The sequence below is a fragment of the Pseudopipra pipra genome, chromosome 1 (genome assembly GCF_036250125.1).
Source record: "Pseudopipra pipra isolate bDixPip1 chromosome 1, bDixPip1.hap1, whole genome shotgun sequence".
Taxonomy (NCBI): Eukaryota; Metazoa; Chordata; class Aves; order Passeriformes; family Pipridae; genus Pseudopipra; species Pseudopipra pipra.
In genome coordinates this window covers 83,909,591-83,933,113 of record NC_087549.1, presented here as the reverse complement: position 1 = coordinate 83,933,113, position 23,523 = coordinate 83,909,591, and the positions used below count along the sequence as shown (strand labels likewise).

Below are 23,523 nucleotides of genomic sequence, written 5' to 3'. Positions count from 1 at the left end.
TAGTAGTGGACGTAGGCCTTAGAGCCACCAGGCTTAAAGCAATTTTTAAGGGTGGGATTTTCCAAGAGCTCTGTCTTGGTCTACAGCTGCTCTCTCTAGGGTCACCCACAATGGGAATGGATTTAAGCCAGCCAAAACCCCTAGTAATCATATCCCTCCTCCTCCCTGCTACTTTTGAACAGATAATCTGTACAAGGACACACACCGTCTTCTGATGGCTCAGACATCTTCCGTTCTGTGCAAACTGCATCAGACTTGTCAGTCCCGGACATGATTTCTGTCATTCCTAAAGCTGTACAGCTAAAAAAGAAAGATAAAGAGGCTACATTCTCTAGAGGAAGCTTAATGTGGCTCCTAGTCTTATACAGAGAAGTGCTGTCTATTGTAACGTACAACATTTCTCTACCCTTAAGAACATCAGGTATTTTCTTTATTTTCAGCTGTGCCAGCTCAGCGGTTACACTGTAACTGCTCTCTTGCTGTCCTCTAAGGAGAATTCAAGCTTCTGCATGAGGATGTTTCCACTGCTGTACAGCCAACAGAGATGCTCTGTGTAATCTGCGGGCAGCCTGGAACACCCCACTGAGAAATGCTTTCACCCAGGTTTCTCCCTGCCTTCTGGCTGGTGTGGCCCTTTTACAAGATACAAGGACTTACTTGGTCCAGGGTTTACACTCGTCGGTGGATGAAGACACCTTTGAGAAGTAGCCTCTGGGGCATGGTATGCACAATGTGTCCTTGTCTTGTTGCACTGTGTGTGGTAAAGGAAGAAAAATTTCATAGTTGAGTTTCTGTGAATTCCTTTCAAGCGAGAGGAAGGTGACTATGCTCCCCATCCTTTTGCTCCATTCTCCCCCCGGCAATTCTCCTGAAAACTTTCCTGAAGAGTGGATCTTAGGTTACATTAGAGCAGCAATGGCAGTCACATGTCAGCAGTGAAAAGTATGCTTGTCTCACCTGAGCACTTCTCTACAAGATCAAAATGAGAAATGACCAGGAGCCATTCGCAGTTTTTGTAGAAAAACACACAGTTGTTATGTTCCCCTTCTAATAATTCCCTCATGTCAATGCTATGCCACAGACAGTGATGCTGACTGGTATTGTCACCTCTATAAAGTCACCGTAAACAAAATGCTATGTCAGGATTTGCTAGGCTGGAACAGCAACTGTGCTCTAGGCCCGTGCTGCACTTCTTCCTCCATTACTCTATTATGTGCTGCTTTTTTGGGGTTCCTTAGGCTTGGTGCAGCTGTTCGCAGTGTTCACTACAACTCTGAGCTTGACTGTGTACTTTCCACCCACAAAACACTTGCATTCTGTTTTCAATCAGACTTAAGAGTGAAGTAAATGCCTGTAATAAATCTTTGCATTACTAGCCATCTAAAACAGAATACAGGCTAAAACAGAATACTCGTGCTATCTGAAACGTGTTAATCACTATTAACTTGCTTATAACATTATAAAATGGCAAAGAAAAGTCATTGGACAAAACCAGATTGCAAATCCAGCCTCAGGAACAACCCCCAAAGAGTGCTTCTCTTAATACTGGAGCAATGCATGACCTAGTGACTCACAGTCAAGACACCTCAGCAAACATTAGAAATTTACTGAACACCTTGCAACTACTGCCATGTCCACATGATATCTTGCAAAAGTCACTTGATCCAAGATAGTATTTAAACTACAGAGGTAGAAGCCTTCAAAATGTAAATAGTCCAGGAAGGTTATATGCAGTAGTAATGACGACTCAGGTGTGCATCTTCTGCTGACAGTCATCTGAGAATCTAAAGTAACCTCTTTAATGTCAGAACCCACGCAATTCTGGCATCATCCAGTAGGCCTGAGCTGGACATTTCACTTCACACATTCCCTTTCTGTATCTTACCAGGAGGCTTGACTCCGAGTCCTGGAGCACACATGGTATTTCGCTGACAGCAGTCGCAGTCTTCATCCCAGTGGTAGCCCACTGTACAAGCACACTGCCGTTGGAATGTGCTGTTCCCTGGGTTCACTTCTCTCAAAGCTTTCCCTAAAAGAGAAAGTAGATGGGAGTAAAAATCTCTCTGATAATAAGACTCAAGTTTCTGAGCCTCCTGTTCTACCTATTTGCTTTGCTTGAATGCCAGATACAACACCATTCACGTTAGAGGAAATGGTGTCTTTCAGGAAGCATGGGAGACCCTTCATCAGCACGGAGGTCCTCACCAATTGCACTCCTGAACAATACTCCTTGTAGCTGCTGTAGAAAATAAATGGAGCTTTTGCAAGGATGAGACAAACACATTAGGGGAAGTAAATGCACAGAATGCTGGGCAAAAGGACAGCCTTTAAGATCAACTCACAGGAGACAACGGCCCAAGTGCAGATAACCACTATCAGCAGCACAGACTATGGTCATGGTGCTCAGCACAGCACAGAATCTCTGCTGCCTGGGCACCTCACTTTCCACCAGGGTCTTCTGCAAGCCCAGCCTCCAGTGTTGGGTACCGGAACAAAGCGACTTCCCTAGATCCACTTTCCCACCTTCATGCTTCACTAATTTGGATTAAAGGTTCTGCAGTATGAACAGCTCACCTTGATCACATATTTTATGTAGTAAGCATTTATCTTCTTCATTCCAGACATCCATATACTCATTTGGGCCACACGGCTGGCACACGCTATCAGAAGTACCAGTGCATCTAGCAGACAAATACTTTCCTGTGATTGAGAAAAGGACAAGTAGGTCACCCAGAAGTTGCACAAAGCTGTCTAAGCTGTTTAGAGAAAAATAACAGGTTGGACTAACACTGAAGTACTGCTGTGAACAATCCCTGCACTTTTTCAGTTTGTCAATCTGGCCCCCAATTAGTGTGGCACTGAAACATTCATGAAGCTGATGGCCTGGGAGCAGTCCTACCTACATGCTGCTTTCTGTCTCCTGCAGTGGTTAAGTGCTATCTCAACAAAATAGCTGCTGTGGCTTTTGCTGAGGCCGGCAGGACCACTCCTGCACTAGAAAGCACTGGTAAGCCTGAAATCATGCACCTGCAAGGGTATGCCAATAGATCAGTGCAGTCACAAGAGCCAGCCACCTCACTGACCCGTAGAGCAGCTTCTAGTCAGCTTTTCAGCTCTGCAGCTGGTACAGCCCAGTCAGTGCTCACATACCTGGCTCACACTTTGTGCAGCACCGTCCAGAGTATTCATAGTGTTGTTCGCTTTCACATGGCGGAGTGATTTGTAGTGACAGCTGGAGCAGAGAAGGAAAGAGAGGACATGAGAACCAATACACCTGGAGAACTTCAGACCTACCTAGTCACAGTGCTGGCAGAGAGAAGGAAAACTTTTCTTCTGTGTGGCATTTTGGATAGCTAAGCAGTAAAAGTTACCCAACATTTGTGACTTCAAAGGTGCTTTGTAGACATGCTAAGAATATGTACTTCACGCTGTACACACAGGGACTTGGAATAGAGCCAGCTGACAAATAAATAACACCTCTTGCAATTTGTTGTGAACTTTTGACCTGCTTTATGAGGTTTTCTAACAGGACTCCATTATTTGAAATCTAATTTAAAACAATTATAAAGGAAAAAAAATGGCATAGAGATACTTCTGTAGTCTCTTTCACAGAAATGACCTCAGATCAAGACCTGACAGTTTTAATGCAGAACATTAAGGAACTAAGCAAGGTGAATGATTTATACTCTCAAAAAAGAAGAAAGACCCAGCTTCCCACTGGAATCCACAATACTCCTGGCTAGAAAATACTGGACTTGAATTTTGCAGCTTTTTATGTCTCCACTGTGTCCTGCAGAGGTGGTCTCACAGAACTGAGGCAGCTATCCAGAAAGGTGATCCAATTAAGCCAACAGCTTTTTGTGTCTCAAAAAACCAAAACAAAACCAACACAAACAACCCCTCCCCAAACCACCTGAAACTGGTACATGAGAGGGCATCTGCAATCTTGTCTCTGGCCCTCACTGGCCTTTGCATCCCCTCCCTGCTCTCAGCTGCCTGTACACACTCTGGTCCCACCCACAGCCCAGCTCCCTCAGCCAGGCTTAGGGGCATAGCTTGTGGTGGGGATCCTGGCCAGCCAAGCACTCGCTGACCCTGCTTTGGCTTCCCAGAGTCCTCCAGGGAAACCCAACACCTTACAACCAACTGTTGATCTTGCAATAGATAAAGTGATTTAAAATCTAGCCCATAGCAAGGAATCCTTCATCATTGGATACATTTGATAAAATCTCATTTAATTGGAGAAAGTTGCAATAAAGCTCCTATTGCTGGTTAAAGGGAACTTTTGCCATCTAATAGCACATAACAGCCCTGTGCCTACTGATAGTGGTTTCCATTCCTCTACTTACCATTCTCCCCTTGTTACCTCCAAGTCTTTACATCTCCTCTTTCCTCTTTCCTAATTTAAGCAATAGCAATCTCTTTAAAAAGAAAATAGTTTTCCGTAAGCACTTTGTCCTCTTCTAATGCTGGGAAGGGTCTTGTAAATTAAAGATGACCAAAAAAAGTTTGAAATTTTTCTTTAAAAAACTACCTTTTGGCTTGGAGTTTGAGCCATGGGTTGGTGCATGATTTGTATTTATCAAAACAGTGCTAGCTATGTTTGGAACAGAAAAAGTAGCACAAGTCAGAGGTCTTGAGTTTTTATATTTTAAAGTTTATAAACAACTTACAGCTTTTTTTTATACAATTACAACAATCCCAGGTCAAATTAAGAGTCTAGTCTTGCAAGAAATCTTCTGTTACCTCATCATTTCCTTCTCTCTTTCTTTACATTCATCAGCAGTACCTTGCTTGTGATTAGATTATGCATTTTTGGAATAAACATTGCATTCCATGTTTACACAGCAAAAGATAATGATCAGCTCTGGCAAGGTAAGAGGTGATCTAGGAAAAGGAAAGCCGGGCCAGCCTGGCAGATGAACAGCGACATCACTTAAGTGTCCCTGGGGAAACGACAAAAACACTCCTGTACTCGAAACAGCTCAATTTCTGTAATGCAATTTAGGCATTATCTGCTAAAACACCAAGCTGTCCAGCAAGGGGTTCAGGTGATGTTGCAGGACCAAGCAGCAGAGAGAAAGTCTTGAGCGACTGATTCCCTACCCAGCCATGCGCAAAGGTAACAAAAATGATGAGACTAACAGCAGGTCCAGTCATTCTCTTTTTGTCACAGAATGTCCTCTTCTTCCTCATTTGCCACAGTTTAATAGTTCCTCTTTTAGACGAAAAGACTAAAAAATTACTGAAGTGTCAAACAAGGGCGAAGTCATCCTTTTTAGGGAAGGATATGCAAATCTGCTAAAGAGCATTCAGTTAAAGGGTCTGGAGTAATTTCTGAGAATCACAACTCAGCCTGAGGAGAAGCAGCAGAGCCTTGGTGCCGAAGTGAAGGGAGCTGAGTAATTGCTTGGACACCTTTCGGAAATTGTTTCATACACCTATGCTTTATCATATAATGTGGGCTATTGTTACGGTATAGTTCACAGCTCCAGCTGCAGAAATCTATTCTGTATGTCAATAAAAAGTCTCTTCTGTAATTGTGTCCTCCCCATTTTCACTCAAGCCAATGAATTCACAGAGCTGCAATATTCCCTCTTTTGATTTACGCCCAATGGCAGAAAGACAAGGCTCTCAGCACCCATGCCTGAGCGCAGCCTCCTTGCGAAGGTGAGGGATTCTGGACTGGTATGGACTGGCTGGACCTGCTGAGCATGAAAGCCAAGGGAAGAGAGGACAGGAAAGGAAATCAAAGCAACCTGGAGTTTTCTTAGGGTGGGAGCCAAACTTGGGCCTTTTTGCTAACACAGTCCCATTGATGTCAGGCTATCCCTTTTTTGTCCTTCTGCCAGGGGGCTGTATGTGTCTGTCCCAAACTGTACATCAACTTCCTTTGGGGGCTGAGAAGTGCTCGTGCTGCTGGCAGCACCATGACCTAATGCTTCGCCATCACCAGCACATTCCTGCCACTGTGTCCTTCTGAGACAGGGAAGTGTAATTAATTTTGCAGATGAGGAACTTGCACCCAGAGGCCAGCTGGCTTTACAGAGGTGACAGGAAACCAAACCAAGTCTCCCAAGACTCAAGTTTGCTCCGTAACCCCTGGAACATCCTTCCTATCATCAGATGCTGGCCTGTGGGTCAGAGTGATTTGAACACCATCAAGCTCTTATCTAGGGATAGAACAGGCCTCAATGAATAAGAAGGTGCCAATCTCCTCTGAAGTGCTTAAAATGAGACAAATCCCAGCCTGGCTATTCTCTTAATGGTCTCACTATTGATGAAATTGCCCATTAAATCCCAACACCACATGCAAATAAGCACTTCAAAAAGCTCTAGGTATCCTATGTAAATCTAATTTGTCACTTCAAAAGTGTGCAAAGCACACAGATTTACCCCAGTTCCTAAGAAAGAGAGAGCTTTCCTGTTTGATTAACATTATCTCAGAACATGTATATCTGACAGGGAAATAGTCAAGGGCAAAAAGACAAACCTCCTCCAGGCTTGGTGGATCCAGTCCAGTAAAGCACACAAACACCTGCTTACCTTTAAGCACATGGGTAGCACTATTGCCTTCATGGGAAAAACAGGCATTCTCATGTCAAGGTTTGCAGAAAGATTGTATTTTGGCATCAAGCTGCAGGCAGCTTTTTCAGCTTCGGTTTTTCTTGCCTATTTGTTGAAAAGCATGCTAAGCAAGAGTGTGTCTGTGCTTTTAGGGCTGGAGAACATTGATGACAGCGCTAAAATCACCCATGTGTTACTTGGACCTTAAAAAAACCCTCCACACAGGTGCTTCTAAAGGGGGAACCAGCCACATTCAGATTTCTGTCCTCAGGCTTAAGGGAATATTTATTCTCTGTGCTGTTGAGCAATCAGAGGGCAGCAGAAGCTGTGTGTCATGGATGCTAAAACTACTTCTTGCTCTTCACATTTCAGAAAAGATACAGTTGCATGGGCCTCTTTCCTTTAAAAGAAAAAAATCTGGAAGAACAAGGTCGGGGGTTTCCACAGTCTTTTTCCCATGACACTTTTGAACAAGAACCTGAGGCCTCAATGAGGATTGCTCATTAATGTTAATCTTAGTTTGGCAAAAATTGAGATGTAAAAAGACACGTCAAGGGGTAACTATTTTTTAAGATGACACCTTCTTGCTCAGTGTAGTTGTTTCTGGAGGCTATTCAACTCATCTGTCATCATTTCACTGAGCAAAGCACATTTTTTTCTCCATTTATTATCTCAGCATCAAAGTACCTGTGGGAGAGACAACTACAATCTGTCCCACCTTGCACACACCACTTGTTCTTTATACTTTGGAGCCCAGGTTTATTCAAACCTTGCTTTTGAGGTCCTCAGTCTTGCCTGCTGTAGAACTAAAAAATTCCTGTGGATTTAGAGCAAAGGCTTTATTTGCCTTTGTCAAGAGGACTGAGCTTTGAGCAACATTTCCTGAACTGAAGTAGCCCCTGCAAGCACGGCACCCTGGTATCCAGCTAAAATGGCCTCTGCAGTCATCTGCTGCTGCTGCTTCAAATATGAGCCACTGCCTCTCCTCTTCCACGTATTGACTGTGTGCCTACACCCTTCCAGCTTCCTACCTGATTTGGGTCAGCAGTATCACCAACCAAACTCCAGATTTCTTCAGCCTATCACCAGTTTTAGAGGCTTGCCTAAAAAATTGTTTAAGGATAAAAACAGAATCTGGTTCTTGATGGGTGCTGCTCTGTGGTTGGTGCTCTCGGGCACTCTGTTGAGGTGCGTAATAGTACCGTGCACAATGAATGACTCTGGAAAATTTTTAAATTGTGGGTTTAGGGGCAAACAAGGAGTCCTATTTTAAAGACTTAACTGTAATCACATTATATGCAAGAGTTCCTTCATAGACAGTCTTCACTGTTGATAAAAATTACATCAAAGCAGCACACAAGTCACAGCTTTGCAATTCCAGTTATTTGCTTGCAGGCCTGTAATTCATCACAAAAATCTCAGATTGTGAATGAAATGCTTTTGGTGATGTCAACTTTCCAGTGACCAGTAAACCACATCAGAGAACTACCACCACGTGGTAGAACAGAGCCGGGAAATGGCAACAGCTAAAACTAAATATTATTTCATTCTTAAAAATAGACTCTTGAAACCCTGCTAGAGCCTGAATACCTAAAGAGTCCAGAAAGAGTGTGAGGGATAAAACCGATAATGAAGAGGTAAAGAGAAAACTAATGTGCGACCAGGACAGGGGCAAATGGTGGCAAAAGCCACTGACTATTCCCCTTGTCCCACCTGAACAACTGGTGTTGCTCCACTGATGGGAAGGACCATTCATGAATCTCAAACCCACCAGAGCTATTTCTAGCCAGCAGGGTACGTGAAGGAGAAGTGCTGCACTGACCACTCTCAGCGAGGCGGTGGGGTATGGCAGACAGGAACCTCAGGTATATCAGATGGGAGATGACGGAGGCGGGAGATGGCAGGGCTGAAACGGCTACCAACTGAACCTGTGAATCAGCCAGCTTGCTTCTGTGGACAGAAGACTTGTCATCACGTGCATGACATTTGTCATTCAGAGACAAAGTCACCTTCACATGACAGCCAGAGGGGTACACTTAACATTTTCAGTGACTGGGCAGTCTGTAGTGCCTGCATGTTGCCTGCACTTTGGTGCAAAACCTCAGGCTTTAACCTACGTGCCCCCACTGCCACAGCAATTCAAAGACTAACAGCTACTAGGTAGAATATTTTGAAGATGAATCAGAGAGTAAGAACCCAAAAGATAACCAAATCAAAACATTTAACAAAAAGTCTTGACAGCAAGACAAACAGTCCATAACAAGCAGAAAGAGACTGCAGAATAACGACGCTATCAAAGCTAATACCCAGATGTGCTTGTGACAAAGGCAAATCTCTTCTAGATTGAACAGGTGCAACAGCAGCACTCCAAAGGAAAGCTTAGCAGCCTCACTGTTCCAGGTACAGTCTCAATGACTCACCATGAGTAACTCTACACCCATTCATGCTTAATTAAAATAATAAAAAAGACACTAAAGACACAATGATTTAGACACATGTGCCTCTTGCATTTTAGTTCAGCACATTATTTTTCTATGCTTCATCAACTGAAGCTGAGATTTAATGGAAGAAATGACCATGAGAGATTTCTTGGGCTTGATGCCAAATTAGGAGTTCAATGGGGACTTTCTATGCTTCATATCTGTATGTTTATCTTCCCTTTCTTTCTACATGTCCACAGAGAGGAGTATAATGTATTAATCTTTTATGGGGTGAGGTGGGATCCCACAGTCATAGCTGAGCTGCCATGGAGAATGAGAAAACTTGTAGAGAAGAGGGGAAGCTTGCTTTCACCTCCTGATGCTCTGCTTTGGCTTCCTTCTGGATTTTAGCATTGCCCAGGGAACAAATGCTGAATATTCTGCAGGCAGAAACATGAAGGACAGTGGTAGGGCTGTAGCCCTTGCTTCAGATGATGGCTGCATAGAGGGATGTAATATGTAACACCCACAGACTGTTCTGCTTCGGTGTGAGAGTAAGGATTGCATGATTGTATCTGCACCTTCTCCATCACGAAGGAATTGCTGACTTTATTAAAGAGCTCAAGACTCAGCTGAGAATTGATTAATCCACTCTTTAGGTGTCATCACGAGGAACCAGCTCTGCCAGTGACTGAGGCCCAGTCAAGTCAGTGGGAATATTCCTTCCTGATCTGAAGAGGCTCTGGCTCGTTTCCATAAGCAGCCTGTTTTACTACATGTGGTATTGCAGGGAAGAGGTTTTTTTCCCAGCGAGATCAGCTTCAAGGAACCATCTCTTTCTTGCTACTGAAAAATGAAAAGTTACTGAAGGACATGCTGCTCATAAGGCTGTAACAAAATAACATGCTCAAAATAGATTTCCTTGTGTGCTACATGAGCAAGTTTTAGGACTTCATATGAACCTAGCAGCGCATTTTTCCCTATCTCTATTTCTGCATTCCAGATTAATGCGTTGCCTAACAAAACTTCACAGTATTTTTATTTCCATACAAGACTTTTTTTCTTTTCCCTCTACTTTGACCACTGACTAAATATATTCTGCACCCATCTGCAGTCACAAATGTTGTTCTTTGTCATTCTTGAACAGACTCTATATACTTTCTTTTTCTTTTGGAGTAGCCACAAAGTGGTAAGGGTGAATGACCTCATTTTTTTTTTCCCCTCCTTGGCTAATTGGCTCTTGCAGGGTGGATTAAACCGGACAGCTTGGCTCTTTTACTAAAATGCAGCCTTTCCTGGTCACTTTTATCTAGATTTTAAGAGAGAGGCAGCCAGAGGGTTCTGCAGAGGTGAGAGGCAGCTCCTGGTCTCAGCTCTCTGCCTGCCCACTGTGTGTTGTCATTCTCTGTCACAGCCCCTGCTGCAGTCTCTCCTTCTGGGACATTGAGGGGAGGCACCACAAACACATTTGGCCAAGTGGTATGGGGAATGTGCCTCTGCCATGGGGATGCTGGTGGGCTCATAGGCAGAAATGTATCCAGAGAACAAGGGTTGGATGCTGTAGCCTACGCAATGGCACTCAGCCAGGCTGAAATATCCACTCCCTTCCCAGGCCTGCGCAGGCAGACCTCCCTGTGACTTTGGTGGGAAATGGATGGGGTGCTATCCTGCGGTGATTAATGACTCTTTGGCTTTGTTTGCAGCCATGACATCCTAAGCACTGCACAAACACCAAAGAAAGCCAAGCCTTCGGCCCGGAGAACTCACACCCTGAAAAGGCAAACAAAAAAGGTAACCATGGGAAGCACTGTGCAGAGCAGCCTAGGTGGCTGCACAGGTATGGGACAAAAACCAGGATGTCCTGGAGTGCCAGGGTGATGTCAGCATCACTCCTCTAGTGCAGCACTGAGCCTTCCACAAGGCACTCAACTGCAAATGTGATAGCACACTGTGGTGACACACAGACAAGGAATAATCAGGAAACCTGCACTTCCCCAGTGCTGACACATGACGTCAAATCCTGCTCCCACAGGGCAGACACAGCAGCAGGCTGCCCTGAGTGCCAGTGCAGCCTGCAGAGCCAGATTCCCACCTGTAGCCCACCTTGCGGCTTCCAGCCATTGCTTGTAGAGTTTTTATTTTATTCCATGAACTTTGGACCATTTTCAAAGGGTAACTCATAAAAAGTGGCAAGTTCATGCAGGTAGCCTCTTGTGTTGTACAGACCAAGGCCTACCCAAGTCCAGAGTACAACCTGGTTAAACATCACTGAATTTTTATATTGCATTTATAACACACAAATATTTGCCTTTGCGCTTTGCATCACCAGTAGTGAGCCGTTCTCAGAGCAGCTGCTTCTCTGTGCAAGCAATGCTAACCAAGGCATCCTTAAACCAGGGGTTCGTGGCTGCAGCAGAGGCCAGAGCCATCTGGCAAGTTGAGTTTCCATGGAAAGGAAGGGGACAGTCTGTGTAAGTAGCACAGCTGCAGTTCAGGACATGAGGAACCAGCCATCTCTGTTCCCCTCTTCTCCCCACTGCCCACCTCCAGTAAGCTCAACCAGCACCCGAAGCAATCACCTCTTCCAAGTGTCCAGCAGCCTTTGCACTGCAGAACATACCCTGGCAGATCACGGGACAGGATGAAAGCAGGTCTGGATTCTGTGGTCACAGCACATGGTGGCAGGAACCCTCCTCGCTCTGGTCACCACAAAAGACTTCCTGGAGACCTGGTCATACTGAGAGGAAGGGGGCAGGGAGAAGCAGGAGGACAGCCTTGCAGCAAGGATTACCTTGTTGGTGCATCTACGCATGTACCTGGTACAGGAGGGTCTTTCACCACTTTAACTCTGAGGGACAGATGGATAAACACAGCGAAGTGACTCAGATATGATTCCTCTAAGTAATGTTAAGGTATAAATGCCAGAGGGCACCACTTTGAGGTTTCCACGATTTTATACACTGTAGTTATGTACTCATCCTTTTTACCATCTGTACTGGTTCTTGCACAGCTGTCAAATTACATCCCGCTTTTCTGAGCTTAAGGGCAATAGACAGTAACGGGCAGTAGAATCAGATCCTTAGGGCCAAAGTTAATCTCTCTGCTTGACCTGCCTTTTTTTACCTCTTTTGGCACAGTATGAAGAAAGCCCTGTGCCCTAAATGACATAGGTCAGTACCCTCGAGATGTCTGACAAGCTTTCAGTTCTACTGATTTGTGAAATGTGGTAAAGGTTTGTTTTGGTACTGTTGGTGGGAAAGAAGAAATTACATCAGGCAGATGACGCTCAACATGAAAAAAGAAGTGGGAGAGGTTTCTTTAATTATGGATTGACGCAGTTTTATATGCATTATATTCCTTTCATATGAGGTGCTGTAAGACTTTTCATACATTCTGGGGTAAACTGCGAAGCAACTAAAAACTTTTCAGTGCCCCTCACAGGAACCATTCCCACAACGGAATTTTGACAAGTGAACTAACTGAATTATGGTAGCTTTGAAGCCCATGCTGCTAACAACAGAATAAATCCAGGAGTTTAGATTAGATATTGTAGATTTTTGCTCTACTGAATGATTCCTTTGGCCCTGATCAGAGCAGGAATAATGAACCAGTAGAGCCCATGATATAACACAGTGTAGTCACTGTTACAGTCTTTTCCCCCCTCTTATCATACAGACAGTGCATTTTAAGAAAGTGAAAGAAAAATCTGTATTTTGGACAAAATTTTTCTATATTACAAAGAATTCCAGCTGCTTGCAATGAGTAAACTTTCCCTATAAAGTAAATGTTACAGAGTAGTGGAAGAACCCATCCCATTGCCACAAGAGGGGAGAAGAATCTGCAGTGCAACTGGTTTATTGCATACTTGCAAATGCACATTCTCACAGACTTTGACTCCCACCTGATGGTAACACTGATGCTCTTTACTGGGGTTAAGCAAGGAGAGATGTGGCTATTCTGTACAAAGAAGCTGAGAAGATCATGCCTCAGAAAGCAAAATACCTCCTACAGGCACCCAAACCAAAATCACTTGGAAAGATCGTCTTGTGGCTGAAGCACAAGATAAGCAGGAGGGCGGAGTTCTGCTCCCAGAAGTTCTGCTCCATGCTCCGTGTGTGACCTACAGCAAGTCACGAATTCTCTGTTCCCATTTCCTCTTTGGTGAAAATGATGATGATGATGATGTCCATTCTCAGCAGAATTATGAGTGAGTACTCATTAACTTACATTTCCAAGTGCTTCTCATTCTTTGCAGGAAATACATTACAAATATCACTGTCCTAGCACTATTCCACTATATTATTGAGTCTAAACTAATACAAGTGCATCAGAAAAACCTCAGCCCTACCACACATATTCTCACAATTTGTTCCATCAGAAAACAGCACTCTTCTAAGAAACCACTGTTAAATCAGTCAAACAAAGGAGAACCTGAAAGGCTGGTTGGGAGCAGCACCTCTCCAGGCTTGCCTTACTCTCACATTCTTGACTTGTAGGTTCTGCTCACTGTTGCAGGCAGAATGTTAAATTAACAATCAATATTTTAATCTTTGACAAATTGTGGCTTATCCTTATTCTTACACTACAACTTTCCTGGAGTGTCCTACAATTTTGTACTGTTACTTGTCCAGTAGCAACTTGAAAGTTTCACCCCGTACAACCACTTACAGACTCAGAATTAAGCATGTGTTGGATACAGTGGAAAGACTTTACACATCAGCCCAAAATAAATACAAGTTCCTTGTTTTGTGTCCTGCAAAAGGCTATGAATCAAGAGGTGAGAAATAATGAGGAGTTCCTCCTGGTTTCTACATGCTGGGAACTATAGCATGGAAATCCAAATTTTCAAGGTTTGGTCAAGAGCTGAGCAGGTTCCAGGAAATGAGCAGATGCCAAAGGAAAAACTGCACTAAACCAAAATGACTCCAGAAGGAAGCAAGCATGTAATAGGTAGTGACCTGAAGCAAAGGTAAGAAGAACAGTGAGGTCTGCTCTTCATGCTGCATTGATCACAGTCCTGAACACCAGGACAGGAAAAAAGAGACAGACACAGAGGATACCAAGGAACAGGGCAAACCACCTGAAAGCTATGGTGAAAAATCACTTTTGAAATTTGCAGGCTCATTCATATACATATGGAGGACACCTGGAAAGCAGCAATTTAAGGGAAGCCTAAGAGTGAGGGTGGACAAAATGAAACGTATATTTTAGAGGGGAAAAAAGGCCTGTGTGGTTTTAGGCAACATATTTAGGACCAGGGATCCAGAGGAAAGGCTCTCAGGACTATGTGGTCAGACACTAAATTGTAAGCTGTAGACAGCAGAGGGTTTTTTGTTTTGGTTTGGGTTTTTTATCTTCTTTTTCTTGAAGCTGCACCTTACTCTCAGGGAACCCAGCCATGGTCCAGTTACAGCACTATGCTGAGGGAAGCACTTAAAATTACATAACTTATCAAGAATAATGAGATAGAGAAACACTAGAAGTTCAGATGAAAGAAATACAAATGGTAGTGAGACTGCCAAACATTGATTAATGGAGGAAAGTGCGATAGCATGGGATTTGTAAACAGCCTGCCAGTCTAGAAGGGTCTAAATAACTCGAAGGGAGAGGAATAATTTTTAAGCTGTATAATTAGAAAAAGCAAAGCAAGATTCTGCAAAATCAAACCTCTGGAGGAAACCCGATGTATGCCATTCACAAGGCTCAGCAACAGCTGGCTGTGGAAAAAAGTCTTTCCGAAAGCCAGGGAAGACCAGCAACGATCCCAAGTGTAAAACGCGCTGACCATCAGACACCTGGCATTGCGCGAAGCTGCAACAAGAGCACGCTCTCTTCGCAAAAACCCGCAGAGCTCAGATCTTTCCCCTTCAGAGGAAAGGGCTGTCCTTTTGGGGCAGCTAACTCGCGATGGGGATTTGGCTCCCGGCTCTGTCACGAGCAGCACGTGAACCTCCAAGTGAGTTATGTGGCCGGCACGAACCTCAGTCTCCCACCCGTGGGCCCGGGGTCACGACGCCGTCCCATCTCCCGCGGCCGCCCGGGGGCTGCCAACATTCGGGGCGCCGGGACGGTCAGAGCGCCAGGGGCTCTGTACCCCAGTGGGGGCGGCTGAAAAGCTGTATCTGGCCTGCGAAGACCGTACGCGCTCGTCCCCTGTCTGAGGGACAAGTGTGCTCCCGCTCTCTCGAATAAATCTGTTCGGTAGGGTGGAGTCTGCCTTATTTTTACTCTACATGCAAATTATACCCCTCAACAACCTCACTGCAAATATTTTCTGGTTTCTCACACCCTGCCCTGGGCAGAAGCAGGCTGTTTTCCCTGCAGATCCTCTGGCTTCCTTTGGAACTTTGGGTTTAGACTACTTTGATTTTAAAGAAGCGAGAAAAGCTTGTGAGACAGGACGAGTTGCTGGGATAAAACCAAAACCAAAACCCAAACAACCAGAGGGGGAAAAAAGGCAGGCGAAGCTGTTCTGCTAAATCCCGCTCTCCCAGTGCCTTGAGCTCCGACCTCGTCGTCTCCTCCAAGAAAACCTCTCCGTGTGAGATGCGACACCCACTTTCCCCCTCCGCCGGCTCGCAGCCTTACCTGTTTGCCAGAGGCAGCGAGGCAAAGGAGAAGGAGCCAGCAGCCTGACGGGACGGGCATGTCTGGGTGTCCGTCTCTGCCTCCTCCTGTGGCTCCTTTTCCTGCCACCGAAGAGAAACTAGATCCTTCCAGCCAAGCCCCCGCGCCCCGGCAGCAGAGCGAGGCACATTTGAGCTAACTACTTCTCTTTCTTCCTTTCCTTCCTCTCAGCTACACGAGGGGAGAAGAGAGAAGAAGAAGAGAAAGAAAAAAAAAAGGCGCCTGGCTGTAGTTCCCACAGCATTTCCTCAGACTTGACATGCAGGGTTGTTTTTTTTTTTCCCCTCTTTTTGTCCCTCCCTTTCCTTTCTCCACCCCCTTTTACAAGAAGTGTAGTCACTATATCCATGGCCCTCCTCCTGCTGGTGGCGACTGCTTTCCTGGTCAGTCCTTCTCGGCAGGGCCACCCATCCACCTGCCCTCGCCCCCTGCTCTGTGCCCTCCCCTTCCAGCTCTCCTCTTACCCAGCACCTTCCCTCTCTGGCATCTGCCCTGAAATTGCTGCCTTCTCCTCACCACCCCTGGATATTGCCTGGCACTGTCAGAGGACATCTTGAGCCTCAGGCAGCCTCCCACCTCGCCCCCTAATCCATCCAGGCACAACCGCCCTCCTGCTCCCAGCACTGAGGAAAGCCTCCTGTCGCATCCCCTATCCCATCTCTTTGCCCATGCAGCAGCCTCTGCGTTCTGGGACAGCTCGAGGCCCCCCCCACTCCTCCATGTACTTTACTTTGGCTGACGGCGGGAATTGGTGGAGGCGAGTGTTGCCAGAGGGGAAGAAAAGCGGAAGATGGGCTTTGGGAGCTCTCCCAAAACAGTCCACAGAGTGCACGGGGTCCGTCCCTGCGACCTGACTCGGAACAGTGCAGACTGCCCTCCTGACCCCCAAAAATTCCATCGCCATCACCATCAACCCTGCAGCAACTACCTTGCCAGCTGCAGCTGGTGGCGTGCCGGGAACAGCCTACGATGCCCCTCCTCTCACAAGGGGAGCAGGAGTCCGCTGTGGTGAGGCAGGAAAGGGCAGCACTGACTTACAGGGGCTGAGGATCCAGCAGAGCTGATTGTGTCAATACAAAACCTTCCTTGCTGCCCTGTGCTCACATGCTGTGAAATAAGTTGGTAGCATGAGTATGACTTAGGCAAAGAAGGAAGTTGTTCTTTCACTTATGTATTTAGTTAACTCTTGATCAGGAAAGAAAAAAGAGCTATTTATAAGTTTCTCTGTGTTTTCAAATAAATAAATACATTCAAGCACGAAAGATGAAGAGAATATTAACAAATCATCCTTCCTTGGTGGTGCTGTGGTCTGATTTCTGCTCAGAGGAGCGATACACTCAGGACAGAAAGGGCTGCTGGGTTTCTCTCTTGTAGCTAGTGTGGAGGGCCTGCCTGCACAGCAAAATTAAGCTATGACCTTCACTTCACCTCTACATAGTTTCCAGAGGCCATAAAGCTTTTATAATCTTCCTAAAGTTCCTTTCAAGACTTGACACACTCACTGTCCTCTGCATTGGGCCCTGCCCGATCTGTGCTCAACCAGATCTTGGTGCCCACATTCCCCTGCCGGTCTCTGACACAATGTGGCTGTTTGGTGCTGGTGACCCCTACGCGTGATGCTCCACAGTGGGCTGTGGGGCAAAAGTACACTGCATGATGTGCCTGGCTTAGGGCCAGAGGCTGCTTCTGATGCCCTCACTATCTGGAGATGAATGGGCAAGGGTCATGCTGATGAGTTTTAGCAAGGCATAGAGCTTGAAATTGCAGCATCAGAGCACTGTCAACCTGCCAAAGGAGTTGGGATCTCACCACGCTTGGGCTGGACAGGCTACAGCTCTGGCACCAAGCAGAAATTGAGTTGGCAATGAGGTGTATGAGGGATGACCACGGCACCTGACTTGCACGGTACGCAACAAATGCAAAGCCAACTTTATGGGGGGGCTTTGCAAGGGGGTAAAGTGCATGCCCAGCTGCTGGCAGTGGTGTTATTCTCTGTTGGTCCTGGAGGGAGCCCAGTGAGATGGAGGGGCAGCACTGGGGCGAGATCCTTCTGCCAGAGCCACATCCACACATTGCTGAAAACTCGCAGCCCTGTGCCAGCCAGGACGTTTTAAAATGTTTGTATTTATGGTACAAGGAAATGTTGGTTTGTTTTTTTTTTTAAACAGAAGTCTGTTAATTCTCTTCCCCTTTTCACATTTAGCACAGCACCGAGGCTATAGGCTGTGTTTATTTACCAGCTGCTCATTGTAACCACAGATTTACAAGAGCAAACTCACACTCTCATGAGCAGTTAGATGTGTGACTGGCTCGCTTTGAAGGTGTAAAGGGTTTGAGGGCATTGAGTAAAGCCAAGCCCTGTGCAGCTCAGAGGAGCTCCAGACTACTCAGTATTGCATGTCAGCTTGATTACTTTTGCATTCTCACCCCTGATCCTGCCTTAAGTATTTCTTGTTCGGTCTGAAGTTTCTCTCATTTTCTACCACTATGAGAATACAGCCTCTTTTTGAAAGCACAGACATTTTCCTCTGAGTTAAATTTTATGCTTCTGAGCCAAAACCCACAGAAGCCACTACTGGGTGCTTTACAGTCTTAATTATGGATTGCAGTAGGTTGTTAGAAACTAAAATCTGAATGCTAGAAAATACGAACTAGGGAATGTATAGCACTGTCAATTCAGATTTATCACGTATTCATTCCATGCAGCACAAATAAAAGCAAAGAATTTACACCAAAACTGGTTTGTCAGTCTTTTTTAGAATTTTTTTTTTAATATTACAGAACATTAGTTTTTCAGCTACCTTTGCAAAGCACCTATTTTGAATAAAACCAAAATACTCGAAATATTAAAGCTTCAAATGTAACGGTGATATTTGAGTGCCTCTCGTTTCTGTTCACCACTATGGCACGCAGGTCTAAACTGGAACTAGCCTTTGTGAAGCTGTTGTTAAAGAAGAGAGATGGAAAACCATGTGCAGCCTTAGAGGTGTGACAGAACCAAAATAATACCTTGGATAATTTCAGGATCCCTTCTTTGGCAAAGCCTGCCATGGAAAACAAACCGGGAGCCCGGCTGACTGCTTAGCAGGCCAACATGGATCTCTTCTTACCTCCTTCCTAGAGAGAGAAAGGTGGGTATTGCGTGATAAATACTATTTTAAAAGAAGCACATCAATGTAATACTGCAAGTTTTGTAGCTGTTTGAAAATGCAACTCTTTCAGCATCAGTTCAAAAATGCCTCTTTTACAGGAGCTTACATAAATGGCAACTAACTCCCAATCAATCCCTGAATTTGACTCCCATCTTTTCAAAACTTTCAGTCCAAAAAGCAAGCAAAGGTAAGGAATGGTTTGGTGGATACACCAGTCAACTGGGCATCTGAGCTGCACCCGTAGAGTCATGTCCATGTTCCCAGCTGTTCCTTCACTTTATCCATGCCATTGAACTCCCCTTCCCCGTGCACAGACACCAACCCCTCGTGATGCCCCATTTTCCCAGGAGGGAGAACTAGGAGGCTGCATGTTAAACCTGGGTAGAGAAGCAACACTGAAAGGCACATGTTTGCACCCCAGGATGCCTTTTCACATGTGCAGGAAGGCTGTGAAGGAGCTTCCATTCCCTTGCTTCTCACATGCTGTTGAGGGATGGGGGATGAAATGAAAGGTTTTGATCAGTCAAGATCATTGTTTTTCTTTCACTACATGTCACAAACATTGTTTGGGGTTTCAAGCTCTGGACTAAATACAAGCTTTGTGAATACAAGCACCTGCCTCTCAGCAGGAGGAAGCCAGTGCATGTGCAAAGTTAGAGATCTAGGAAAGGTCCCTCTAAATCTTCCCGGGGGGGGGGTGGGGTGGGGTGGGGGGATGCTGTGGGGGACAGTGGGTCACAGTGCAGTTTCTAGAGTACCATGCACAGACCCTGTCATGGGGCCAGGGAGAAAGGCTGCCTCCAGCCGCCTTATCACCTGCCACAGGGAGGTGCCACCCAATCTGTGGTCTAGAGAAAAAAAAATAGAAAAATATCTGCACATTCTAGCACAGAGGGCTCTAGTTTTGTTCAAGACCTCCAGCTATTAAAATAAATCCATTTGAAAAATATAACTCTATTAATAAAAAACCCCAAACCATACACAAAACCTTGCTGTCAACTTGAAACTGTTTTCTTCCTGTGAAAAGCAAGTTTCCACAGCAGACTATCGCCCTGTCTCCTTGAAATTTTCAAATGCACAAATATTTTCCATGACAGAACAACCATAATAAAGCTCCTTGGTCACAGTGGTGTGGTTTACACAACACACCTTTTACAATCCCACAAAAATGTAGCAGTGATAAATACATATAAAAAACCCCCAACTCTGTAGCATTCAAAAGAAAAAATCTCAAAACCAGCCACCGCTAGTACATTAAATATTTGATGTATGTGCAAGCAGACACTGAGATGATAGGCTGTCACCAGCCACTGTGGTAATAACAATTGCCTGCATAATTCTGGAAGCAAATATAATGTCATGGTGAATTTTTAACTTTGAATATTTGTTCGTGTTTATAAGAGATACCTGATGACCTCCTAGACTTGAGCCATATATTCATCCTGAGGACAAGAGCAATACTGGCATGGAAACTGAGGAGCTTGCTCTGCCCAGGATACACCTTAAGTTCTGTCCAGCCTGGAGGTGAGTCTTTACGGCTGGCAAACACCCACCAATCCCTCAGTGGGAGGACTAAGACCCAAATTCATTTGCAACACCCCATTACCAACTCCACAGAGTCACCCTGTCATTTTATCCAACAGCACACTTAACAATCTTGAACTTCTTTCAGAGCTCACCAGAACATTGAGATGACTCAGATCAATAGAGTGCATTCATCTGTTAGCAAAGGATCAAATCTAAATGAACCCTTATTGCCTTTTAAAGGCTACAGCTGCTTCTTCCCCATCGCCACTTCCCTCTTCACTTGCACAATATTTAAAGGGGAGGTGCAACGTGCCTGACAGAACAACAAACACATGATCCCACAAGGCACACGCTTTGCTACAGTCACTTCAGCAGGACTCCACCATACTGCCTCCACCTCCAAGAGAAGCTGAAGGGGTCTCTCAGGTGTTGGGGAATGGGAAATATCTCTGTGAAAATGCAGAGTAAAGAGCAGCAGCACAAGACCACAATCACAGTTATTTTGGGAATGGCAATATTCATATACACTGCCAACAGCCCTATTTCCAAACAGACTATTTAAATGGTAGAATAAACAACCATCTACCTCTGTGGGATGGTAAAGTTGGAGAGTAGGGTGCAGACCAGCCTGATACATGGTGACTGAGGGACGCAGTGACAAGCACGTACAACACCATTGCTGGGAAAGGAACCAGACAGACTGTGCCGTGGTGTTGCCCCTTCACACCAACTGGTGAGTCACCTTTTCAAGTCACTGACTTCTACAGTAGAAGTGCTCATGTTTAAAGTTTCTAGGAAATTGGAATTTTCAGTCTAAGGAAGTCTTTCACCACACTGGAAGTGCGATGGACATTCAAGCTCAGCACATAGTGCAGATGCCTCCAAAGACAGAGGCTGTTTACCACTGACTTGCCTATTAGGAACTCTAGAAGCAGAATCATCCTTTCCTACAGTTTCCCTATATGGATGAAACCTGACCAGCATTAAACCTAAAGGTAGAACACCTTAGAAACAGCTTCTCTGGAAAAAACAATTACTTAGACATGGTTACTCACCAAAACCAGTTAAAACACAATGCATTAGCATACATTACTAACAACCAGAACCTGAGCAGCCCACTTACTCAACAACCATACTCCTCTGTGCCTTTGTTGACCAGTTTCATAGACTAACCCAAATTAGCTACATATCTGAGTGTATTTGCTAGAAACATTAGCCAAATGCACTCAGAAAAACACCAAACCAGTTTCCTTTAAGTCTTGTTGCCTGCATCCCATAATTCATCAGCATTTATAGCTGATGCACGAAATTCCGTGATTCCACCTCAGATCAGTGCCATGCCAGCCAGCTTGCCATATCAGCTACATCAATTACTTTCTGCTTCATGAACATTTGCTGGTGCTTTGTGGTTTACTTAAGTACCAATAATTACTTAAAACATTTTGAATTCACGATACTTACCATTATAAATGCACTGAAATGTAGGGCCATTGACCCCTCGAACATGGAGCCATTTACACTGCCAATAGAAATATTCCACGCTTCTGCTTTTCAGCACCTTTTTGGATCACCTTATCATCCACATGTAGCAATGAATTCCCACAATATATTACAAGAGCTCCTCCTTGTTCTTCACAACAGATGTTTTTCATGGATAATTTTTACCTTTCAATCCATAGCTTCCTTGGGTTTTCTAGCCCTGTATCCACTCAAATACTGCTTTTAGTTCTCCTAACAAGAATATACTTTTATATACAGCAATAGCAGCATTTTTTTTCTTCTTGGTGCACAAGGGGGGTGGGAAGAGTGACAGAAGACTGAGCTCCCTTTATTCAGCTTGATTAGAAGATGGGAAAAGAGCAATTTGCCTAATTTGTCATTTTAGAAAACAATCTCTTTCAGAACAAAATATAGGCATATATATCAGTCAGCCTTATCTTTAATACTTAGATCAGGCAGCCAGGTACCTTCAGCCCACTGATTGCCTTCGCTTAAGAACACAAGAGTCAATATTTTAAATAAAGACACTGAAATTTCACTGAGGCAGCATGAGACCTTCAACATACTTCCTACTTCAAGTCAATAAGTTGAAGAACTTCAGGCAATGCCAATAAAGCCAACATTTTTTTTTTACAAAACCTTTCTCAGGCAAAGTCATAAGCAATTGAAGATAACACTTTGGGGATGGATTGCTTTCCATGCTGCATAGCCAACTGCATTCTTTCAACAAAACATTTTCTCCCAAAAGGTTCACATAACTTGTTTTCAATAATAATGGAAGAGGGAGAAAAAGTTAATTTAAAATATTCTGTTAATTCTTTTCTGTAAAGAGATCTCTCTTTCCCTTCCCAATTCTGAATGCTACAGTGCCATATCTAGGAGTAAAAAAAAGAAAAAAACCAAATATCGCCAAATCCCACACAGAACAACTTCTTGCAATCTTCTTGAAAATTTTTCAATATCTGGCAAACTAATAAACATTTTAAAAAACTCCTGCAACCAACATAGACTAAGAGACTTGAAATTTAGGAGGCAAACCTGCTGAAGAGAACCTGCATTTTAAGTTTGCTGCCTAGACAGTAATTTTTTCACCTCACTGGTTATTGTTCTGGTCTTCCTAGAATCCTCACTCAAATTCCTACAACTGGTATGAAGTAGAACACTGGCTAGCAAAAGCTACATTTTGCAAGGGGCTGGAGAGATTGGACCTAGTTGGGTGAAGAGGCTACATTTATACTAACAAATTAAAGAGTCTCATGCCACAGTCATCTATAGTTAAACTGCTGTCACAGTTTTTTGGCTTGCACTGATTCGCAAGTTTTCCAAACACTGGATGAAATTCAGTGTAGGTGAGCAGCAACTCTCACAGGCAGGTGGCCTGCTATGGAAAGTAGATGTTTAACCATAAAGCAATAATTTTGGTCTCATGACTACAAAGCTGTCTCTGGCACTGCAACTGCTGGAACAGATAGAAAAGAGAAAGAGAAAAAAAAAAAAAAGAAGAAAAAACTTTGGGACGGGAGACACAGGAGAGGAGGAGACCCTGCATGAAAATGGCAGTAAAGCCACACATCTAGAACCCAGGCACACAGAGATAGGAAATTTAGCAGGTTCAGTGCTATGCAAAAAGAGTTAAGACTAAAGAATTTCTGCACATTAGACCTCTCTTCTGTAACAGCTCTTTTGTTACAATAATCTTTGTTGCAGAAGACTAGAAGTAACAAGACAAG

The 23,523-nt window shown here is 44.5% G+C and overlaps 1 protein-coding gene across 3 annotated transcripts in view; it reads right to left on the bottom strand.

The window, feature by feature from the left end:
* Positions 1-18,735, bottom strand: part of TNFRSF11A (TNF receptor superfamily member 11a) — a 31,057-nt gene extending 12,322 nt beyond the window's left edge. The window contains exons 1-6 of one of the 3 annotated variants that reach the window (XM_064662551.1): positions 18,624-18,735; positions 3,151-3,232; positions 2,575-2,700; positions 1,886-2,029; positions 658-751; positions 206-300 (exon numbers count right to left, since the gene is read on the bottom strand). In XM_064662551.1, the coding sequence (XP_064518621.1) occupies positions 206-300; positions 658-751; positions 1,886-2,029; positions 2,575-2,700; positions 3,151-3,232; positions 18,624-18,665 (583 nt within the window). In that variant the 5' untranslated portion in view covers positions 18,666-18,735. Of the gene's footprint in view, positions 1-205; positions 301-657; positions 752-1,885; positions 2,030-2,574; positions 2,701-3,150; positions 3,233-15,575; positions 15,911-18,623 lie in introns of those variants that run through there. The other 2 variants (XM_064662543.1, XM_064662535.1) reach the window with 2 other exon arrangements.
* Positions 18,736-23,523: the final 4,788 nt, after the last annotated feature.